Genomic DNA, 22390 nt, shown 5'->3' on the forward strand with positions numbered 1-22390 from the left:
GAATTAGACTGAAAATTCATTTGGTTTCACAGGGGTAGAAGAGTCCTTTTGCCAAAATCAGTCCTAGGTAAATTTTCATCATTTATATAATTTGGAAAAGACCCAGGAAAAGCTGTGCCTGCACATGCTTCATCTTGACAAATTTGCAGTGATATCGTTTACACACGCTGTCAATGTGGCAGCTCCAACAGGCCTCGTATGCTACGGATCTGTTTTTTTTTTTTTTTTTTAACTTCATACAAGTTGTCTTTAATCTAGTGTTTTTAGTTTTCTGTACTCTGTGCTGAATAGAGAACGGACCTCTATCTTGATAAATGATGTGACTTTCTGGTGAAGTGTGCATGTAGAATAATTGTTTGAATTGCCCAATCACAGTTCACCGTTCGCGGACCCGCATATTAGCGGATTTTGCCTAGTGTACGACATTTTCTCAGACCATGTCTTAAATTTCCTCTTAAATGGACGGGGCACCTTATAATGTCCGCCTTGTCTGCACAACAAGTTCCCAAATCCGGAAAAAAAGTTGTGTGACTACTGCAATGAAGTACAGCCCAATACATGCACATCACATTGTTAGCATGCATGTTAGCTATCTTATTGTGGTGCTCATGAGGCAGTTAGGAACAATTGCAATTTTATATCTGTAAGCAGAAGAACCTTTACATTCCCCCAAACACTGACAGTGTAGGAAAGTCATGTTCACACTCACTGTGTCATATCAAAACCAAAATTATCCCACTACAGAACAGCATTACTAGCACCCAGTGCCTCCCAGCATGCTTTGCAGAACTAAATGTTTAAACTTCACGTTTTGCCAATTATTTCCTCAGTCGTTGTTTTGTTTTACTATTTAATAGTTATTCTATTTTGTTTGCTGTGGTGTGATAGTTTTTAAATGACAAAAATTGCCTCGTGAGCACCACCATCTGGTAACATGCATGCTAACACATACGCAAGTTTGCATGTATGCAATGTAACCAGCGTGTCAAATATTAAGTCAAAAAACATTTAGAGATTATGAAACTTGATGCACACATAAGGAGTCTCCATTTGGGAGCAAATTTAAGACTTTTAGCTGTGCCTTATTTTTGTGAAAATGCATAAACGGGAGTTTTAAAACTTAAAAACCACCATGAATAATAAGGGAACACTTAACACTATCCACCTCATCAGAATAGATCACGTCACATGTAAACAGTTGACCAGAGATCTTAAACAGAATGATTTCAATCAGAATGTCAAAAAAGTCTTTGTGTAAACCCAGCTACTTTGTAATTGGTTCACTGAAGATAAGCCCTTCACCTGTCAAATCAAATATAAAATGACTTCTGGTCCCCATTAACCGCAAAAAAGGAGCGATTACTGCATAATTGCAATAACGCCTTGATGGTCTTACCTAGTTGCTGTAACATACAAGGGTGCTCTGTGGTTGAAGATGGACATGTGCTCTGGGGTCTGCTTCGACGTTCCGTACGCTGCCTTTACTACTTGACTGAGCCAAGACTGACGCATACTGTCAATCATTTTGTCTGCCTCATCAATAATCTGTGCCAAATGATGGTATATGTCAGTACAAACAGTTTGAAAAAAAATCAGTGTTGAAGTGTGGGAACTTACAAGAAACCTAAGATGATCCAGAGATAAGCCCGAGTTCTTGTTGATATGATCAACAAGTCGACCTGGAGTAGCCACAACTATATCAGCTAAACAGCGTCTCATCCCTCCTCTAGAATAATCAACAAATAAAATGTATTTACAAAGTGTGGGAAAGCTTGAAGCAGCTGTTAAATTAGTTGAGATTTTCCCACCACCTCTCTTCAGAAAGTGAAGCCAGCTCTGCTGCAAATGACTTTTGGCCTGCTAGTATGGCTACTCTCAGGGTGGTTCCCTCGGCATATGCTGTAAAGACCTTGCAAACCTGAACCGAAAAACAGCAACCACTTCCAGATTTCACAAATGTATTATTTTAGTTCTCTCAAAGCCTTTTCTTAATGGAATTCAACAGGGCTTTAATTAATCCTGCTAAATTACAAATGTATAAAACTGATGAAAAAGTATTTTTCCCAAAGCGTGGATAGCTTAAGCCACATTAATTTTACGTGTGGTCGGCATACAAAAAGACAGTAGACCTGCTGAGCGAGTTCTTTGGTCGGTAGCACAGCCAAGGCACGGACTTCACACACAACCCTTTTCATCAGCACCTGATGGAAGAGAAAATTATCAGTTTTCCCAAAGCTCGGGTAAACTGGATAGATGGGTTCTTGACAATCTGACGGACCGTTCTGCCTGGCGATCTTCAGCTCCGCCCCCCTTAGCTACAGTTGCCATGCCCCACAATGGAGAATGAACATAAGTTTGAACTGGATCCTCTATCACGTATTCCAGATAAAATTTGGGGTATATTTTTTGCCAAATGCGTTGGAGTTGTGCAAGAGAGTTCTACAGAGAGGTCTCAACTATTTCACGCAAGGATATGTACATGGAATTAAGATTTTGGACGGAGCAGGACGCAAGTCTGAGTTAGAGCAAAACATTGATCGGTGCAAAAAAGTTTGATGCCTCACAAACTTCATATTGAAATCCAGCAGGATAAAATAGTGGAATCGTACTGCGCACGTAAAGCAGGCTGAGTACTTTTTACTTAGAAAGCTCATAAGTAATATCATTGTAGTCTTTAGAAGTGAGTGGGTGTATTCATTTTACTAGGCTCATAATGGAACCCAGATTTCTGTCTAAAAGTCCGATGTGATACCAATAGGCAAATGGACGTTTCTCTTGCATGACATCGCGCATTTACGGATCACGAACCTGACTTGTCGGCATAAAACATTACACACTTTATTCAGCAGGTCAGTGATACACCAACAAAGTGAAAGTTGTTCTCCTGCTATGTATAAAGCACTGATAATAATGCAATCACTCAGAGAAGATACTTCTCCCTCACTTACCTTCGAACATACAGCCTTGTTTGTTATTGTCCACACTAAATTGTACACGCGCTGTTTCGCGAGCCTTAATCCATCTTAGATATTTCCTCAACTGTGTTTTAGGCTTTGGAAAATGAATCAACCGGGCCCCTTGTAACCTAGCCGAATATCTTTCATCAGAATTGCCCATTCCTCAAGCGCATCTGAGAACCATTTTGTTCGTAATGTTAACTTTTCCAACCGTACGCGACCAATAACCAGCATTGCTTGTGGGACATGACGACAAGAGGGCAGGTCAAGCCAGGGGTTAACACAATGCGGCTGTCTGATTGGCTATTATTGTATGAGTGTCTGACAGGTTGGAAAGATCCATTGACGATTGAGCATTAGTTCCAATCCAGTAATTGCAGGAGAAATTGAGCGCAACCTCTGTAGGGGAGGGTGCCCAGACTTTTTAACCCCAAGATATACTAGAATTAGCTTTTTGTGCACTGTATTGTCTGTGCTTTCATCCTGGATCGGGCTGTGCCAAGGTGGAATTTTAAAATTACACACCATTTCATCCTGCACTTTCCACTTTGGCTTCAGACCAGACCTTTCCCACTCAAAGAGAAAATCTCGTCCACTTTAACTACTTCAATTATTCACATACTCCACAGTCATTGCATCTTAAAACAACAGAATTTCTTTAACTTTCTCCATTAATATCGAAAGTAAAGCAGCATGTCTAGCTTGTCTATGGTCTGTGTTGCCCAGACTGTGTTGCGAACTAAATCAGCAGTGGTGGACGCTGTCATTATAAAACACATTGATGGGATGCGTAAGTTGTGTAACATTTGTAACTATGAGTGTACGTCTTTTAAGAGCCGGGGGTGGGGGGTGGGTGTAAGGTAAACTCGGAAAAAGAAAGTGTGGCGGAGCAGCGGTCGTTGTCAGAGAAAGTTCCGTGTGTTGCCTAGAAGAAACCAGTGGATTCTTTTCATTTTTTACAGTACGTATGTGAATTGACCCCTCCGTAGAAATTGCATGGACCGCGTCGCTGACCAATCAGAGGCCAGAGATATGCCTAAACCACGCCCCTTGTTGTCGTCCGCAATAACCACAGACTAAGTCGCATGGTTCAGTAGAGCTTTTGTTTGCGTTTTATCACGTCTTAGGGATCCTTAACAATAGATATGGTTAAGAGGCGTAGTCACGGCCTTTGTAATAGGGACGACAGGTATCCTGATAGGCTAGAGTTCAATTTGTACCCTTTCCAAATCCGAAGACCGAGTACGAAAAATGTCTTTGATCGATCAAACTTTGTGGAAGACAGCATGAGCAACTGAATCCATCTAAAATCAACCGGAACAGATATGTTTGCACGAAGGTAAGCCCTATATTTGATTTTCAATACATGTCTCATATAAATGAATTAGCAGTTCTTCGCTTGCAAAACATAGCTACGTGTGAATGATTGACACACTTGATCTGTGTTGAGCGATACTTTGCGAGGACCTAACTGCACAAACGTGTCTCTTTGTTGGCGGCTAGCGAGCTAAGCTAAACCGGTCTAGCGAGTCCTAAAAGCCTTCGACGTGCACCGAGACACCAAGACTGAAGGAAGGATCTTTGAAGACACTAAAGTAGTGATTGTCGCACTCGGTCGGGACTTACGTAGGTTCAGCACAAATTCAAGAATAATTATTGAGGGGAGCGCGTGACGTTACACAAAGAAAACGAGAGAAACAACTCGTAAATCAAGCCTCGCCTTCTTCTTTTCCTTCATACGGCGGTTCACAAATGGCTATACAGATACACATACAGATTCTGCACACAAGTGTGATAGGTAACACGAAAATAGGAAACTGTCAATGACGAATTCGTCTTTGGGTTATAATATATTATGTGGCTTCTCGGTCTTCCTCTGACTCCGGAAAGATCTCGCGCTAATATCAATGGTTTCTCCGTCGATATGCATGGAAATACCATTGAAATACCCCTCGCTGAAATACTTGAAGCCCGACTATCTGCTCTTCAACGATATTTCACTATTCGGTAAGAATGCGAGTGAAAAATCAGCTGGTAAATCGGACAATTTCGCTCTCGACTTTTCTTCCTGCGACGCCATTTTGTCTAATGTTTGTCTGGGGTTAGCAACAGTGGGGTGAGGTGACTTCAGGAGGCGTGGTTCAGTGCCCTGTACAGAGGGGTCAATTGTGCCATTGGATCTAACAACCAGTCAACCCTCACTCATTGAATCACATTGCAAAATGCCAAAAACTTAATAGCTGTATGTTGTACTTTCAATTTGCATTGGATTTTATGTGAATATCTGCGAAGATACTGCAGCAGCGGTGCACAATTGCGCATGCGCGCAGTTTAGAGGGAACATTGGCTGACTTTTTTTTTTTTTTGGGGGGGGAAGACGCCGTCTCCCAATCGACCAAGACTGCCGATCGATGCATTGAGCACCCCTGCTGCAGGGGACTCCCAAACTATAGTGCAAGACCAAGAGTATAATGGCAGTGAGGTATAATAAACACCCGTTCTAGATAAGCGTTGATATACATTAATGGGCAACAAAGTCATACATTTTTGGCTATTATTTGAATTGCTCTACTTTGATGGTGGAATGAATACATAACGCCATATGACTGATTTGTAAAAAGCAGTTACAAGAACAGGTTTGTTGCGGTCTCATGACCCCATACTTGCATACTGTACCTCGATACGGTACTGAAAAGATACCGCAAAAAAATCTAAAACAGTAAAAGTACTAAAATGTTTGTGTTCGTATTAATTAAAAAAATTAGGGTAATCTTAAATAATTTAATAAAGGAATTCACTCATTGTTAGCAGTCAAAAAAAAAAATTCCTGCATTATTATATAGATCATCAGTTGTGAGTAGTACCCACTACATTTACTCTATTACATTTACTCAAGTAAGACTTGGGATAAATTGTACTTGAGTAGTTTTCTATGAACCATACTTTTTACTTTTGAGTATTTGTGGAAAGAATCAATACTTTTTTACTCTGCTAGTATGATTGACTAGCCGCTTGATACTCCTATTCATTCATGAGTTTCGTGCACAATCTTGTTTTAGACTTAATTGTAAACTACCACAGCGTGATGTTTTGTTAATAAAACGTCATCAATAGTGTCATTTAACTCCAATCCAAATAAGATGGATCAAGGCCATAACCACAAACCCTTTGTGGCCCAATCGAAGTGAGTCATTTTAGGGGAAAAAAAATACCCACTGTGTGTCCATCCATCCATTATCTACTACTTTTGTTGGTCGGGTCGCGGGGTAAGTAGCTTCAGCAGGGATACCCAGACTTCCCTTTCCCTAGCCACTTCTTCCAGCTCTTCCGGAGGGAACCCGAGGCGTTCCTAAGACAGCCTAGAGACATAGTCTCTCCAGTGTGTCCTGGGTCGGCCCCGGTGTCTCTTTGCAGTGGGACATGCCCGGAAAACCTCACAAGGGAGGTGTCCAGGTCACCAGGGAGGCGTCCAAGGCCACTGTTTGTGATTGGCCGTACTGATATTTTACCTAGACTTTACGCCCATTTGATGAGTGATATTGGTATCGGCCGATGAGCATTTCGTGCTGATTGGTTGATCAGCTTTAATGTCATTATTCGCCGATCGGATCAATCTGCAAAAGACAATTTAGTCCATGTCACCATCATGCCTAGTGAATACAAAAGAGGGTTTATTTTTAGCATTCTAGTATGTTTTTTCACGTAGAAGTATAAATATCTGACAGCCAACGAAGTCAGTAAAAAAAAAAAAAAAAAAAAAAAAAAAAAAAAAAAAAAAACAGGGATCCGGGAGAGACAAGACGGGTCAGAGAGACACCACGTAATGCCCGTATCAGACTACAAAAATGTGCTCTTTCATGATTGCGCTGTCACACTACTGCAACAAAATCTTGGATTCCGATACCGCTGACTCATTGTTTTTACAATCATTGGACTTTATCTTGTTAACTCACATCAGACCGAATACATTTTTACCATGGGGTTAACAACGAGTTGACCACGGCAATTGCATTATTAGAGGAAATTGGGGGGGGGGGGGCGTTAGCGTTTGCCAGTGTGAAGGATTTCAGTCCAAGGCTTGGTTAATGTATACTCACATACCATCACAATGCCATGAAAAAGTATTTGCCCTCCCTGATTTCAAATCAAACCCATTTTAATATCACTCAGAGACAATCCAAGGAAATGCAAAATGTAGTTCAAATGACAATCCAAATTATTGAGGCACAAAAATCCCAACATTTATGGCCCTCTAAAAATGCAATTGCTCCCTGAACCTAATAATGGGTTGTGCCATCCTTGGAACAATTGAAATTATGCATTTGCCATAATTGGTGATGTCTTTCACAACACTCTGGAGGAATTTTGTCCCATACTTTTTAGAAGACTTGTTTCAACTCCACCATATTGGAGGGTTTTCTATCATGAAATGCCCATTTAAGATCACACCACAGCATCTCAATTGAATTTAAAGCCTTTCACTTGGCCACTCTAAAATCTCAAGTTTTTTTTCGTTTTTTTTTTTTTGAGCAGTTCAGAGGTGGACTTGCTGGTGTATTTTGGATCGTTGTCCTGCTGCATGATCCAAGAGTGCTTGAGATTGAGGGCAGAAAACGAATGGCCGGAAGTTCAAAATGAGATTTATTCTTGATTGAGAACAGATCCACCAACAAAGTAGTTGTATGCGTCCAGACTTTTATCAGCTTTCAAACTCTTCAATGTAAATCTTGACTATTTATTCACCAGTTGTCCAAGACAAACGGAAGCGAATTAACAGTGAAATTTCTTAATGGCGATAACATCGAGTTCTCATTAAATATGGATCCTCGAAGCCAAGTGTCTCTAATTTATCCACGTACCTTCGTTTATTATCACCTTCTAAACGTTTAACGGTATCGGACAAAATTTTGTCGTGCTTCTGGTCCCCAAACTGGGGGCAGCTTAAACAGGAGGCTCTGGCTAGCCTGATCGTAATTCAATAAATCCTGCTGTTGTGAGGGAGGACATGAGGACAGTGAGTGATAAAGAAGAACATGCACGAAATGGGCTTAGATGGAAAAAGATGACACGCTGTGGCGACCCCTAACGGGACAAGCAGAAAGGAAAAAGAAAAATTGTGAATACTCGACGTGGGACGCTCCTGGTGACGATTTCAGTGGACTAGAATCATCTGTGCAATCTTAGTAGCCAAATTGGAGCTGTATCGTTCACGTTGAAGCAGCTCTATCCAAGTTAGCCTAGCCTAGCTCACTACATCAAAATGCATCTGTATTCTAATATTTACTGAGGAGAAAAACGTCAAACGCTAATACCTACATGACCTCCAACACATACGTATTGTATCCAACGAGGATGATGAGTACTCATAAGAAGTTGGTCAAGAGGAAACGTAAACTTAAACTTGCTTATCGGCCTAGTATTTCTTATCTTAGCTTGCTAACAATGAGACGCATTTGTGATCAAATCGATGTTGAAGAAACATTTAACGTGGACTCAACCTTTAACTACTAGAGAGCCATTGTGGTTTGAATCTCTTCCATCCCCATATCCTTTAAATCACCAGATCCTTTATATTTTCACATATGTAGTATGTGATTTGTGTACCTTATGTGCTGACTGTGTTTATGTGATTACTTTTATCTGACCTTAACTTTAACATAGATTAGGTACTATGTGAATTGTGTATCTTGTGAGCTGACTTTGTTTATTTGATTGCTTCTTCTTTTTTAATTATCTCCAGCACGTTGGGCAGCACAATTTTGTGCAACCTGTTGGTAAAGAAACAGGGGCGATGAAGAAGTGATAAGTACGGCATTCAGCAAAGGAACTTTGAGGGGCAGATGGTGGTGGACTTCTCAAAGAGGATGGAATTGGCAGTGGTGAACACTTATTTCCAGAAGAGACAGGAACAGAGAATGACCTACAAGAGTGAATGTACAAGCACGCAGGTGGATTATATTTTGTGCAGACGATGTAATCTGAAGGTTACTGACTGTAAGGTACCGGTGGGGGAGAGTGTAGCTCGGCAGCATAGGATGGTGGTGTGTAGGATGACTCTGGTAGCGGGGAGGAAGATGAAGAAGACAAAGGTAGAGCAGAGAATCAGGTGGTGGAGTTGAGAAAGGAAGAATGTTGTGTCGCCTTTCGGAAAGAGGCGAGACAGATTCTATATGGACAGGAAGAGCTCCCAGAAGACTGGAATATTACTGCCAAGGTATTCAGAGAGGCAGGCAGGAGAGTATTTGGGGTGTCTTCTGGTAGGAAAGGGGAGAAGGAGACTTGGTGGTGGAACCCCAAAATACAGTAAGGCATCCAAGGAAAAAGATTAGCGAAGAAGAAGTGGGACACAGAGGACTGAGGAGAGGCGAAAGGAATACATTGAGATGTGTCATAGAGCAAAGGTAGAGGCGGCAAAGGCTAAACAAGAGGCATATGACATGTACACCCGGTTGGATACAAAAGAAGGAGAAAAGGATCACTACAGGCTGGCCAGACAGAGGGATAGAGATGGGATGCGCAGCAAGTAAAGGTGATTAAGGACAGTGAAGGTTGACAGGTGACAGTAGTGTGCTTAGTAGATGGAAAGTGTACTTTGAGAAGTTAATTAATGAAGAAAATGGGAGAGAGGGTAGAGTAGAAGAGGCAAGCGTGAATGACCGGGAAGTGGCAGAGATTAGTAAGGGGGAAGATGGAAAGGCATTGAACAAAATGTAAAATCTAAAGACAGTTGGTTCTGATGACATACCAGTGGAGGTATGGAAGCAATTTGGAGAGGTGGCTGTGGAGTTTTTGACCAACTTATTCAATAGAATAGTAGCGGGAGAGAAGATGCCAGAAGAATGGAGGAAAAGTGTGCTTGTCCCCATTTTTAAGAACAAAGGCAATGTTCAGAGCTGTGGAAACTATACAGGAATAAAGATAAGGCACACAATGAAATTATGGGAAGGAGTAGTGGAGGCGAGACTCAAGACAGAAGTAAGTATCTGCGAGCAACAGTTTCGTTTCATAACTAGAAGAGTACCACAGATGCATTATTTGCCTTGACGATGCTTGTGGAAAAGTACAGAGAAGGTCAGAAGTAGCTATATTGTGTCTTTGTAGACCTAGAGAAAGCCTATAACAGAGTACCAAGAGGGAAACTGTGGCACTGCATGCACAAGTCTGGTGTGGCGGAGTAATGTTAGAATAGTACAGGGCATGTATGAGGGTAGCAGAACAGCGGTGAGATGTGCTATAGGTGTGTCAGAAGAATTTAAGGTGGAGGTGGGACTGCATCTGGAATCCGCAGTTTGCCACTGTTCCCAGTTTTCTCCATTTATGGCTAATAGCTCTGACAGTGGTTCGCTGGAGACCCAATGTCTTGGAAATAACTTTGTAACCTCTCTCATTTCTTCTTCAATTTCTTTCAATCTTGGCATTATGAATTGGTTCTTGAGATCTTGTTGCCTACTTCACGATCGCTGACATTCAATTTAAGTAATTTCTTGAGTCAACAAATATGGTGGTTATCAGTTTTGGGTGTGGCTTGTGAAGTTAAACTCATCTTTCACAAATTTGTGGTTAAAACACAGTGACTGTGATTGAACAAGGGGGGAAATTACTTTTCCAGAGAGGGTCAGAAAGGTGTGGATTATTTTTTGTGCCTTAATAAATTAAATTGTGATTTTAAAAATGGCTTTTTTTATATATATCATTGGTTTGTTTCTGAGGGATGTTAGAATTGGTTTGATGATTTGCAACCATTGTGTGATTATGCAAAAAAAAATAACCCACACACACACACACACTGTAAATACACAAACATACATATGTGCACAAACATACACGTGCACAGTAATAAATGGGAACACACACCCCCCCCCCACACACACACACACACCCCACCAAAAAAAAAAAAAATACCAGCTGAGCTACCATGCCACTGTTGTGGAGGCAGTATTAATTTGCACCAAGCCAAAGATTTTTTTTTTTTTTTTTAAAAATCACTTGGACCCTGGCCACTCTGTTGGCTAAAACAACCTTTCCCACAATATAAGGCATACCTTTCAATGATGGGTTCTACCATCCTTCATGGACACGAGTGCTTTCCTCCGCTGGCTGGCTAAAACGCACTCCAAAAATCGATAGGATGGTTGGATGAATGAATGAATGGTGTGTCCCATGCATCAGCCACCGCGTAGTCAGACTCGCATCATTCCCGTCCAAAGAACCACCCGAAGATTCAACATTACTTACAGCTGCAGGTTCAAATCTGTATGGACATATTCCTCCGTCTCCCGATCAACCGATACTGCTATTTCTTCATTCGATGAGGATAAATCTGAGAAATCAGCGCTGGCCATAATTGTTTCCCAACGTAAGCGAGTCTTTGTTGCAGCATCTAATACGTCACATCTAGCCACGAAGGTCAGGCCCGTGAAAATTCATAATTGCCGATAAAAATCTTCTCAAAACACTATTAAATGAGAAGGTTAACATCACATTTTCAAGATCAGTACATATGACATGACCTACTGGATATATTGTTAATCTAAACCACTGGAATTCCCCTTTGAAGTTTGTGGAAGGGATTTGAAGCTGCTTTTTGCTTTCTGATTATCCATCCATCCTTTCATTTTCCAACGCTTATCAGAGGTTGCGTTGCGGGGGCAGTAGCTTTAGCAGGGACGCCCAGACTTCTGTTTCCCCAGCCACTTCATTCACCTCTTCTAGAGAGATCCCAAGGCGTTCCCAGGCCATCCAAGAGACATAGCCTCTCCAGCATGTCTTGGGTCATCCCCAGGATCTCTTTCCAGTAGGACGTCCCCGGAACACTTCACCAGGAAGGTGCCTGGGATGGATACAAAGCCCCTCCCGGACAACTGAGCTTCTTATCCTCTCTTTGAGGGAGAGAGGCAGGCCACTTATATCCGGGATCTTGTTCTTTAAGTCATGATCAACAGTTGAGAGCAGAAACATAGATCGACTGGTAAATTGAGAGCTTTGAATTGAGAATTGCTATCGACTTAGTACATTCTTTACCACAAAGAACCGATACAAATCAGTGACGATGCTACAGCGCTCTGGCTGTTGATCTCCCATTCTATTCTTCCCTCCCTCGTGAACAAGACCAAGATATTTGAATTTCCTCACTTAGGACAGGATCTCATACCGAATTTGGAGAGGGCACGTCACCTTTTTCCGAATGAGGACCATGGTCTCAGATTTGGAGGTGCTGGTTCTCTTCCGAGTAGCTTCACACTCAGCTGTGAATTGCTCCAGTGATAGTTAGAGATCAGAGCTTGAGGAAGACAACAGAAATCTGCAAAAACCTGAGATGGAATACTGAGGCCACCAAACCGGCCCTCTTACGACTCAGCTGCACCTAGATTCTAGAGTCCAACTCTCATTGTCAACAAGGCCGACTTACTGTCGCCTATGCAGACCAAACTCTGGCAATAGTTGTACGGGGACCAGACACCCCGTATCAGGGTGTGCACAATCCCATACTCTCGAAGGACACAGTCAATGCCTTCTCCAAGTTCAGAAAACACATGTAGACTGGGTGGGTGAACTTCCATGCAACCACGAGTAACCTGCTGAGGGTGTTGAGCTGGTCAAATGTTACACACACAGGAAAAAAAACACCTTGCTCCTCCTGAATCAGATTATACTTCCCGATGAACACTTCTCTCCAGCACCCATAAATAGACTTTACCAGGGAGGCTGAGGAGTGTGATCCCCTGTAGTTGAAATACAAACCCTGGTTCCATTTCTTAAAAAGGGGGACCACCATTCTGCTGATCTCGAGGTGCTGTCCCCGATGTCCACCCAATGTTGCGGAGGCGTGTCGACCAAGACAGCGCCACAACATCCAGAGATATTACAAACTGGATCTCTGGGCGAATCTCATCAAAACTCGAGGGCTTTGCCACTAAGAAGATTTTTTTAACCACCCCAGTGACCTCAACCCCTGAGGTATAAGAGGCTACCTCAGAGAACCCAGACTCATGGGGAGGTGTCAGTGGAATTAAGGAGGTTTTCGAAGTATTCTTCCCACGAACCCACAATGCCCCATGTTGACGTCAGCTTTCACTCCATTCTCACGATACAAAGTTTTTACGATGCACTGCTCAACCCTCCTGACACGCCATATAGTGGACCAGAATTTCCTCAAAGCTGTCCTGAAGTCTTTCTCCATGGCTTCTCTGAATGACTTCCATGCCCGAGTTTTTGCTTCAACGACCACCAAGGCTGCATTCCGCTTGGCCAATATCCATCAGCTGCCTCAGGAGTCCCACAGGGCAAAAATGCCCGATAGGACTCATTCAGCTTGACGGGAAGACTGCTTGATGGAGAGAGGCACTGTCCACCTTTCATCCACAGCTTTAGCAATGGAGGCACAGAACCTGGTCCATTCGGAGTCAATGTCCACCACATCCCCCAGAATATGAGCAAAGTTCTTTCGAAGGTGGGAGTTGAAACTCTGATAGAGGATTCTGCCAGATGTTCCCAGTGGAAACGTCGCGATACATTTGGGCATGCCACGTCGGACCAACATCTTCCCCCACCATCAGAGCCAAATCACTACGAGGTGGTGATCAGTTGACAGCTGCACCCTGCTTCTCACCCGAGTGTTCAAGACATGCTGTCGCAGGTCCGATGACACATCCACAAAGTCGATGAATTCACTGCAACCCAGGGTGTCCTGGTGTCAAGGACATCTAAAAGTAAATCGTATAATGCTTCTATCCAATGTATGAATGAATCTCCAAAGCCAAATTTGCAAAGAATTGCAAACAGGAAAGTCCTGTCAACTTCATCATAAGCTTTTGAGGCATCAAGTGACATAATAATTCCAAAGTTTTTACACTGTGACATGTGACAGGAAAGAAAATCTCATGGTACAACAACAAAGAAAAATGTAATAAATGAGATGTATTAATTGCTGTAAATGCCTTACACTTCTGTGGACCGGGGTTCAAATCCGGCCCTGCCTGTGTGGAGTTTGCATGTTCACCCCATGCCTGTGTGGGTTTTCTCCAGGCATTCCGGTTTCCTCCCCCATTGCAGAAACATGCATTCCATAACATAATTTCTCGAGTTTCATGTGCCTAAAGTATAATGCGCACCCACCAAAGTTGAGAAAAAAAAAAAAAAACCCGCAAAAAAAAAAAAAAAAAAAAAAAAACGCAAAACCCTTCTACCAATGTACAATGCGCACCACCAAATTGCTGCGACTCATATGTTCAAAATATTGGGAATTAGCTGTATTTATATTTTGTTAGGTTTGTAGTTGTATTGTTTTTCAAAAAACGGTCGATAAAACAATCATTAATAATAATCATTGTACATGTGCTGATGTAGCCATAATATAATCTCGGGACATGCCACAGGACACGATTGTCCTACTCCCTGTAATAGTCAGAACAGAAACCCTCAACCAACTAAAATAAATGTTCAATGATGGCATAACTTTTTATTAATACTGATAACACAAGTAGACAAATATTTAACAGTTTGAAATTTTTTTGCATTAAATATTTGTGGATAAAACATTTGTTTATCCTCTACGTTACACATCCTTGGCCAAGACTTCATAAGCAACATCTAGCTCATCTCCAGTCTGAAAAATATCGATCGTAGCTAACTTTGGTGACTTCGTCCAGTTCTGGTGCCTCCTGAATTCATGAACAGTGAGCCTACTTTGCTCCCACAGCAGGTCATCCTCTGTGCCATCCATGGCGTTGGTGGGGAAACCTTTTTTTTGAATCCCAAGAGTTTTGGTTCCGCAGCGCAGCCTCTCGCCCTTCAACATAAGCTCAAACTACGTAGAAACGATGGTTGTTGTTTTTCTTTCGGCTTGTCCCTTTCAGGGTCGCCACAGCGTATCATCTCAGATGAACGCATATATATGTTTGGCACAATTTCTTACGCCGGATGCCCTTCTGACGCAACCCTTCTCAGGGAGTGGAGGCCCCCGTGGGATAGATACGAACCCACAACCCCTGGTTTACCAAACCAGTGCTCTAACCACTGAGCTACGGGGCCTCCGGAGAAACGAGGGTAATGGGCACATTTATTTAAAAAAAAAAAAAAAAAAAAAACGACTATTTCAAATGTGTGCGTGCTCCTGTTTTTTTTTTTTTTTTTTTTTTTTAAATATGTCCATGACGCTCGTATTACGTAGTTTGAGCTCACATTTTTATACCCACCTGAAGCCATTGAGACGAGCTATCATTGTTCCGGACTGCGGCACTACTTCCGTGTTGGCGGCGTCATCGGCATGAGTGAAAAAGTTTCTTTCGACTTGTCCCTTTCGGGGTTGCCACAGCGCGTTCTCTCAGATGAACGCATATATCTAGGTTTATTTCGTGAACGTTAACTAAACAAGCCTGCTCCTAAACAATCAGTCTTCACCCGGAAACAGGAAATGCAAGTTAACAGTACTGAGCATGTCTGGAAGTGATGCCACAAGCGCATGTTCAGAGCTTCTTCCCGTACTGTGAGCGCATTTACGTTACAAGTCATCAACATAATGTGCCATTTCAAAGGAAATTCAGTTACACCAGGGGTGCTCAATGTATCGATAGCGAGGCAGTTTTGGTTGATTGTGTGACGACGTGCACAAAAAAAAAAAAAAGAAAAAAAAACCTTTCGACTATAATGCACTTCGTCGCTTGATTCAGGTGAGGCCATAGGTCGAGCGCACGCACAAAAAGGCGCGTTTCCTTCAGATAAAGTTTGTCAGATCAACAAATTTTGATAATTTTAAAAACCATTTTATATCATGTTCTACTAGTCTTCTTTTCCTTTCGGCTTGTCCCGTTAAGGGTCGCCACAGCGTGTCATCTATTTTCATTTTAGCCTATCTCCTGCATCTTCCTCTCTAACCCCAACTGCCATCACCACATACATAAACCTTCTCTTTGGTCTTCCTCTAGCTCTCTTGCCTGGCAGCTCCATTCTCAGCACCCTTCCACCAATATACTCAATCTCTCGCCTCTGAACATGCCCAAACCATCGAAGTCTGCTCTCTCGAATCTTTTCTCTAAAACATCTAACTTTGGCTGTCCCTCTAATGAGCTCATTTCTAATCCTATCCAACCTGCTCACTTCAAGCGAGAACCTCAACATGTTCATTTCTGCTATGTCTAGTTCTCCTTGTTGTTTCTTCAGTGCCACCGTCTCTCATCCGTCCATCATGGCCGACCTCACCACTGTTTTGTAAACTTTGGCCTTCATCCTCGCAGAGACTCTTCTGTCACATAACACAGACACCTTCCGCCAGTTGATCCAACCTGCTTGGACCTGTTTCTTCCCTTCATTCACGCGCATATATTCTGTTTTACTTCAGCTCATCTCTATTCCTCTCTTTTCCAGTGCATGCCTCCATCTTTCTTATTGTTACTCTACCTGCTTTCACTGCATATCACAATATCATCTGCAAACATCATGGTCCAAGGGGATTCCACTCTAACTTCATCTGTCAGCCTATTACCACTGCAAACTGGAAGGGGCTCAGAGCTGATCCCTGATGCAGTCTCACCTCGACCTTAAATTCCTCTGTCACACCTAAGGCACACCTCACCATTGTTCTGCTGCCTTGTACTATTTTACCATACTTCTCTCCCACACCAGACTTACGCATGCAGTACCACAGTTCCTCTCTTGGTACTCTGTCATAGGCTTTCTCTAGATCCACAAAGACACAATGTAGCTCCTTCTGACCTTCTCTGTACTTTTCCACTAGCATCCTCAAGGCAAATAATGCATCTGTGGTACTCTTTCTTGGCATGAAACTATACTGTTGCTTGAAGATACTTACTTCTGTCCTCAGTCTAGCCTCCACTACTCTTTACCATAACTTCATTGTGTGCCTCATCAACTTTATTCCTCTATAATTCCCACAGCTCTGAACATCCCCTTTGTTCTTAAAAATGGGAACTAGAACACTTTTCATCCATTCTTCAGGCATCTTTTCACCCGCTAGTATTCTGCTGAATAAGTTGGTCAAAAACTCCACAGCCATCTCTCCAAATTGCTTCCATACCTCTACCGGTATGTCATCAGGACCAACTGCATTTCCATTTTTCATCCTTTGTAGTGCTTTTCTGACTTCCCCCTTAGTAATCATTGGCACTTCCTGGTCCTTCACACTTGCCTCTTCCTTCTCTCTGATTTTCTTCATTCATCATTATTCTTTCCATCTATTAAGCACACTACTGGGACCAGTCAACACATTTCCATCTCTATCCTTAATCACCCTTACCTGCTGCACATCCTTCCCATCTCTATCCCTCTATCTGGCCAACTTGTAGAGATCCTTTTCTCCTTCTTTTGTGTCCAACCTGGTGTACATGTCTTCATATGCCTCTTGTTTAGCCTTTGCCAGCTCTACCTTTGCCCTACGCCGCATCTCAATTTACTCTTTTCGCCTCTCCACAGTCCTCTCAAGGTCCCACTTCGCTAATTTCTTTCCTTGTAGGACTCCCTGTATTTTGGGGTTCCACCACCAAGTCTCATTCTCCCCTTTCCTACCAGAAGACACACCAAGTACTCTCTTGCCTGTCTCTCTGATTACCTTGGATGTCGTAGTCCAGTCTTCTGGGAGCTTCTGCTGTCCATCGAGAGCCTGTCTAACCTCTTTCCGGAAGGCCACACAACATTCTTCCTTTCTCAGCTTCCACCACATGGTTCTCTGCTCTACCTTTGTCTTCTTCCTACCCACCACCTGAGTCATCCTAAATACCACCATCCTTCACTGTTGAGCTACACTCTCCACCCAACAACTACCTTGCAGTCAGTAATGCGTAGTTCTACCTCCGCTCTTGTAGGTCACTATATGTTCCTCTCTCTTCTGGAAATAAGTGTTCACTACAGCTATCTCCATCCTTTTTGCAAAGTCCACCACCATCTGTCCCTCAAAGATACTTTCCTGGATGCCGTACTTACCCATCACTTCTTCAACACCCCTGTTTCTTTTACCAATATGTCCATTACAATCTGGATCAATTACAACTGTCTCGCTGTCTGGGATGCTCAGAAGTACTTCAACTAGTTCCTTCCAGAATTCTCTTTCAACTCTAGGTCACATCCTACCTGTGGGGGATAGCCGCTAACCACATTATACATAACACCCTCAATTTCAAATTTTTGTCTCACTAGATCTGATAATGTTTTCATCTGCAAGACTAGTATCAGTTGAAATTGGAAATTAACATTTCTGAGTATGAAATTTTTCCATTTTAGTTAAGTTTATTTTTAATTTACAGTTGTTATTAATCTAGTAAGATATTTTAAGGTCTTGAGATTCCATCCCTAATCACACCCGTAACTTTATCTGCGAGCATGACTGAACACACCCGTACATTTTTCAAATGTGAGTGACTGCTGTTTATCATGCTCTGCTCTCTCAGAGGACCTACACTTAAGAATTGTTGACTGTGTAAAACTGAAAAAGGTGACGATAATTTCACTGAGTCTTGATGCTCATCAGTCCAAGAGTAGACAAACTATCCATGGAGCAAGTTCAGGACTGTTGTTTCTATTCTGTAAAAGATGACTGCAAGAGCAGGTAAAACAACAACCCCACAGTCATCTGAGGCTATTTAGAAATCACTGGGACTTGCAAACCACTGTGTTGACAAATCTACGATACATCAAACATGAAACAAGAATGGAGTTCATGGGAGACCACAAAGGAGGAACCATGCTGTCGAAATAAAATATTGCTGCCCGTTTAAAATATGACTACAACCGGAAAACTATTAATTGGACAGATGAAACTAAAGTGGAGTTGTTTGGAACACAATGCCGCATAAAGGAAAAAAAAAATGGCACCACACACATCAAAATCTTATCCCAACTGTGATGCATGGTGGAGGGAGCATTACTGTATGGGCTTGCGTTGATAACCAAGGGGCTAGACAGCATCAATCTCAATTAATTTGCAAGTTTATGTAGTGATATGTAAGAAGAACCTGAGACAATCGGTCCATCAGATAAAGGTCAAGAGAAGATGATGTCGAAAGAAGACAATCCAAAACACAGAAGCAAACCAACAACAGAATAGCTGCAGAAGAAAATACGCGTTCTGGAGAGGCCCAAGCAAAGTCCTGACCTCAACCCAATTGAAATGTTGTGGCATTACCTCTACAGATATTAACGCCATACATCACAGATTTTCTGGTCAACTTCAACAGTTTTGGAAAGAATAGTCCGAACTTCATCGGAATCATTGTGCACACCTGATCTGCAGCTACAACCTGTAGCAAAACTTCTGCAATCCTAGGACTAAGTGGTGGGAAAATAAATAAATTAAATAAATAAATAAATACCTGATCACTGGTCTAATCACAAAATGGCGCAACAAGTCTATTTCAATGACTCATTTCCTGTATATACTTGTGTACTTTATACTATCTTCGAAAATATTCTCTAGTCATGCATTCTAATCGCATAGGTCAAACCAACATTACAATATGAAAGATAATGGGTGCTAACTTACTTTAATTATGTTTCACATACACCAAGTCTAAGAATGATTCAACAGAATGCCGGCATGTTTACACAACTGTTCGTGCTAGCTTGCTTGGGTACAAAACATTTTGTTGGTTACTTGTGAACCATATCGTATTAAAAGAACGTGAACATATCTCAAGCAATCCTTGAACAAACGTCAACACCAGAGCACGGGTGAGGACCACCACACATTTTTTTCCCCTTGCCCATTTGCGGTTCATTGTTTACAAGTCCTGCATATTCGCATATTTTGCCCTTAGTTGTTTTTTCCTAAATGTACCATATTTTCACAACCAAAAGGTGCAATTGGAGGTCTTAAATTCTCTCCTAAAAACACGGGTGCCTATGTGCATAATGAGCTCCAAAATCTGTAAAGGTTGTTCTGCGACAATGAAGTATACTTGAGCACACCAGTTACATTGTTAGTATGCAAACTAGCGTGTGTTTCAGCGTTTTTGTAAACTAACATATGATGGCGCTCACAAGACAGTGAGGATTAATTGCAATTTTACATCTGTAAGCAGAACTTACATTTCTGCACACACTAACAGTAGACCAGTCTTGCACAAGATGTTATTTGCACTCACGGTGTCACATCGAAACTGAAATTATCACACTACAGCAAACAGAAGAGCATCGTGCCACAAAGCATGTGTTTTTTTTAAATAACTTAATTGAAGCTGTACTGTACTATATGTCTACTAATTTGACCATCATTGGTTATCTCCTTGACTGATAAAAAAAAAAAAAAACAGGGCAAATATAGGCCAAAAATGAATGAATTCAACAATTGGCAACAATTTCATTTTTACCAGTGACTGTGTACAGTTGCCGTTTGTATCTTGAATAGCTGTAATTAATGACGGTTCATTATTGCTCTGAAGTTGATTCGCATGGAATTTTCCAGATTTATTGTTGTGCTCAAAGTTAGTGTAGCTTATATGTTGAAAATCTGTTCTCAGTAAGGTGGCGTTTTGCCTTTTGATCCATCCATACACCGTTGTAACAAGTGTATCCGATCTCGTTTTACTTGACAAAGCGTAAATGAAGTCAAAGGACACGACACAAGGCTAAAAATAAACCAGCTGTTGTAGACAAGTACACTGTAGACGAAGGGGACGGAGTGAATTTTTTTTTTGCGGAGCCAACCAATGACATTTATCATGTCTGTGAATTAAGACAAAGCTGATCAAATGATCAACATAATGTGATCATTTTTGGCCAATGTCGAGAATGTTAAGTCGAACAATAAATAGAAATACTCAATACAATTAATGACTACAATTATAGAAAAATGATTTAAATTTGACAGTATGTTAAATGTGTTCAATCCTATTGCATAATACATTACAAAAACTGTCCCGTGGAAAATGAAAGGATGGAAAGAAAAATTGATCTAAAAATGGATTTCTGTAAGTTAGCAGCTCGGCAGTCATTGCCATAAATGCAATTTTGCTAATGAGTCTTGTCCCCCTCCTTGAACCATCACCTTATATGGATGGGTTTGTAACTCCCAATGCCCCTAGGAGCTAAGTTGTCTGGGCCTCATGCGTAGGGGTAATGTGAAAGCCTTTCCCGTGGGATCAGCACCTGTGGGAGGGGTCATTGGGGTTAGGTGCAAATGTGAGCTGGGTGATGGGCCAAGGCAGAGACATTTGCAATCGGATGCCCGGCTACAGAAACTAGTTACAGTGATGTGGAATGCCCCTCTCTGGCAGGGAAGGAGCCCGAGCAAGCATGTAAGGTTGAGAAGTTCCGATGAGATATAGTCTGACTCACATCTACACACCCACGGTCAGGTACAAGTCCTCAAGAAAGGTCGGACTCCACTCTGGAGTTGCCCAAGGTGAGAGGCGCCAAGCAGGTGTGCTTATACTTATTGTATCCGGCTCCGCACCTTTATGATGGGGTTTGCCCCAGTGGACGAGACGGTAGCCTCCCTCTGCCTTCAGGTGAAAGGACTGGACCTGACTCTTCTTTGTGTCTATGCACCAAACAACAGTGCAGAGTATGCACCATTTTTTGAGTGCTTTGTCCTTCGTTCTGCTGGGGGACAATGTTAACGCTGGTTAATGACAGTGAGACCTGGAAGGGCGTGATTGGGAAGAATGGCCCGCCCATCAGAATCCGAGCAGTATTCTGATACTGGACTTTTGTGCTAACCACAAGATGTCCATAACGAACACCAGGTTCATGCATAAGGGTGTCCATATGTGCACTTGGCATCAGGACACATTAGGTCGCAGTTAGATGATCAACTTTGTGGTCGTGTCATCGAACTTGTAGCCGCATGTCTTGGACACCTGTGTGTCTAGAGGGACAGAGCTCTCAAATGATCACCATCTGGTGGTAGGTTAGATCAGATGGTGGGGGAAGATACCGGTCTGCTCTGCCAGGGCCAAAATGTATTCTGCTGGGAATTGCTGCCAGAATCTCTTGTCAGAAGGAGTTTCTACTCCCACCTCTGACAGAAGTCCTCCGTAGGAGGCGGGGGGACATGGACTCCAAGTGGACGGTGGCTGTCTTACCAGCTATCCCCGAGCATGTTGGTGGACACCAACAGTGAGGGATGCCATAGAGCTGAAGAAGTCCTATCACGCCTTTTTGGCATGTTGGACTCCCCAAGCAGCTGATGGGTACCGGTTGGACGGGTAAAATGAAAGAAAGGAAAGGCAAAAACCTGGGCATAGTACGAGTTTGGCAAGGCAATGGGGGACAACTTCAAGACGGCATTGAGGAAATTCTTGTCGACCATCTGACATTTCAGGATGGGGGAAACAGTGCACCATTAACATTGTATATAGTGAGGATTGGGCGCTGCTGTCCTCGACTCGGGATGTTGTGAGTTGGTGGGGACAATACATCAAAACCTCAATTACACTGACACGCCTTCCTATGCGGAAGCAGAGTCTGGTTTAACTGACGCGGGT

At 42.3% G+C, this 22390-nt stretch overlaps 1 protein-coding gene across 8 annotated transcripts in view; it reads right to left on the reverse strand.

Annotated features, from left to right (window-relative positions):
- ddx51 (DEAD (Asp-Glu-Ala-Asp) box polypeptide 51) overlaps positions 1-22390 on the reverse strand; it is a 116013-nt gene that overhangs the window by 74840 nt on the left and 18783 nt on the right. For all 8 annotated transcript variants that reach the window (XM_061836751.1, XM_061836750.1, XM_061836752.1 and 5 more), the window contains exons 6-9: positions 2130-2201; positions 1812-1918; positions 1618-1726; positions 1397-1545 (exon numbers count right to left, since the gene is read on the reverse strand). In XM_061836751.1, coding sequence (XP_061692735.1) covers positions 1397-1545; positions 1618-1726; positions 1812-1918; positions 2130-2201 — 437 coding nt within the window. The remainder of the gene's footprint in view (positions 1-1396; positions 1546-1617; positions 1727-1811; positions 1919-2129; positions 2202-22390) is intronic.

Source organism: Syngnathoides biaculeatus, chromosome 12, assembly GCF_019802595.1.
Source record: "Syngnathoides biaculeatus isolate LvHL_M chromosome 12, ASM1980259v1, whole genome shotgun sequence".
Lineage (NCBI taxonomy): Eukaryota > Metazoa > Chordata > Actinopteri > Syngnathiformes > Syngnathidae > Syngnathoides > Syngnathoides biaculeatus.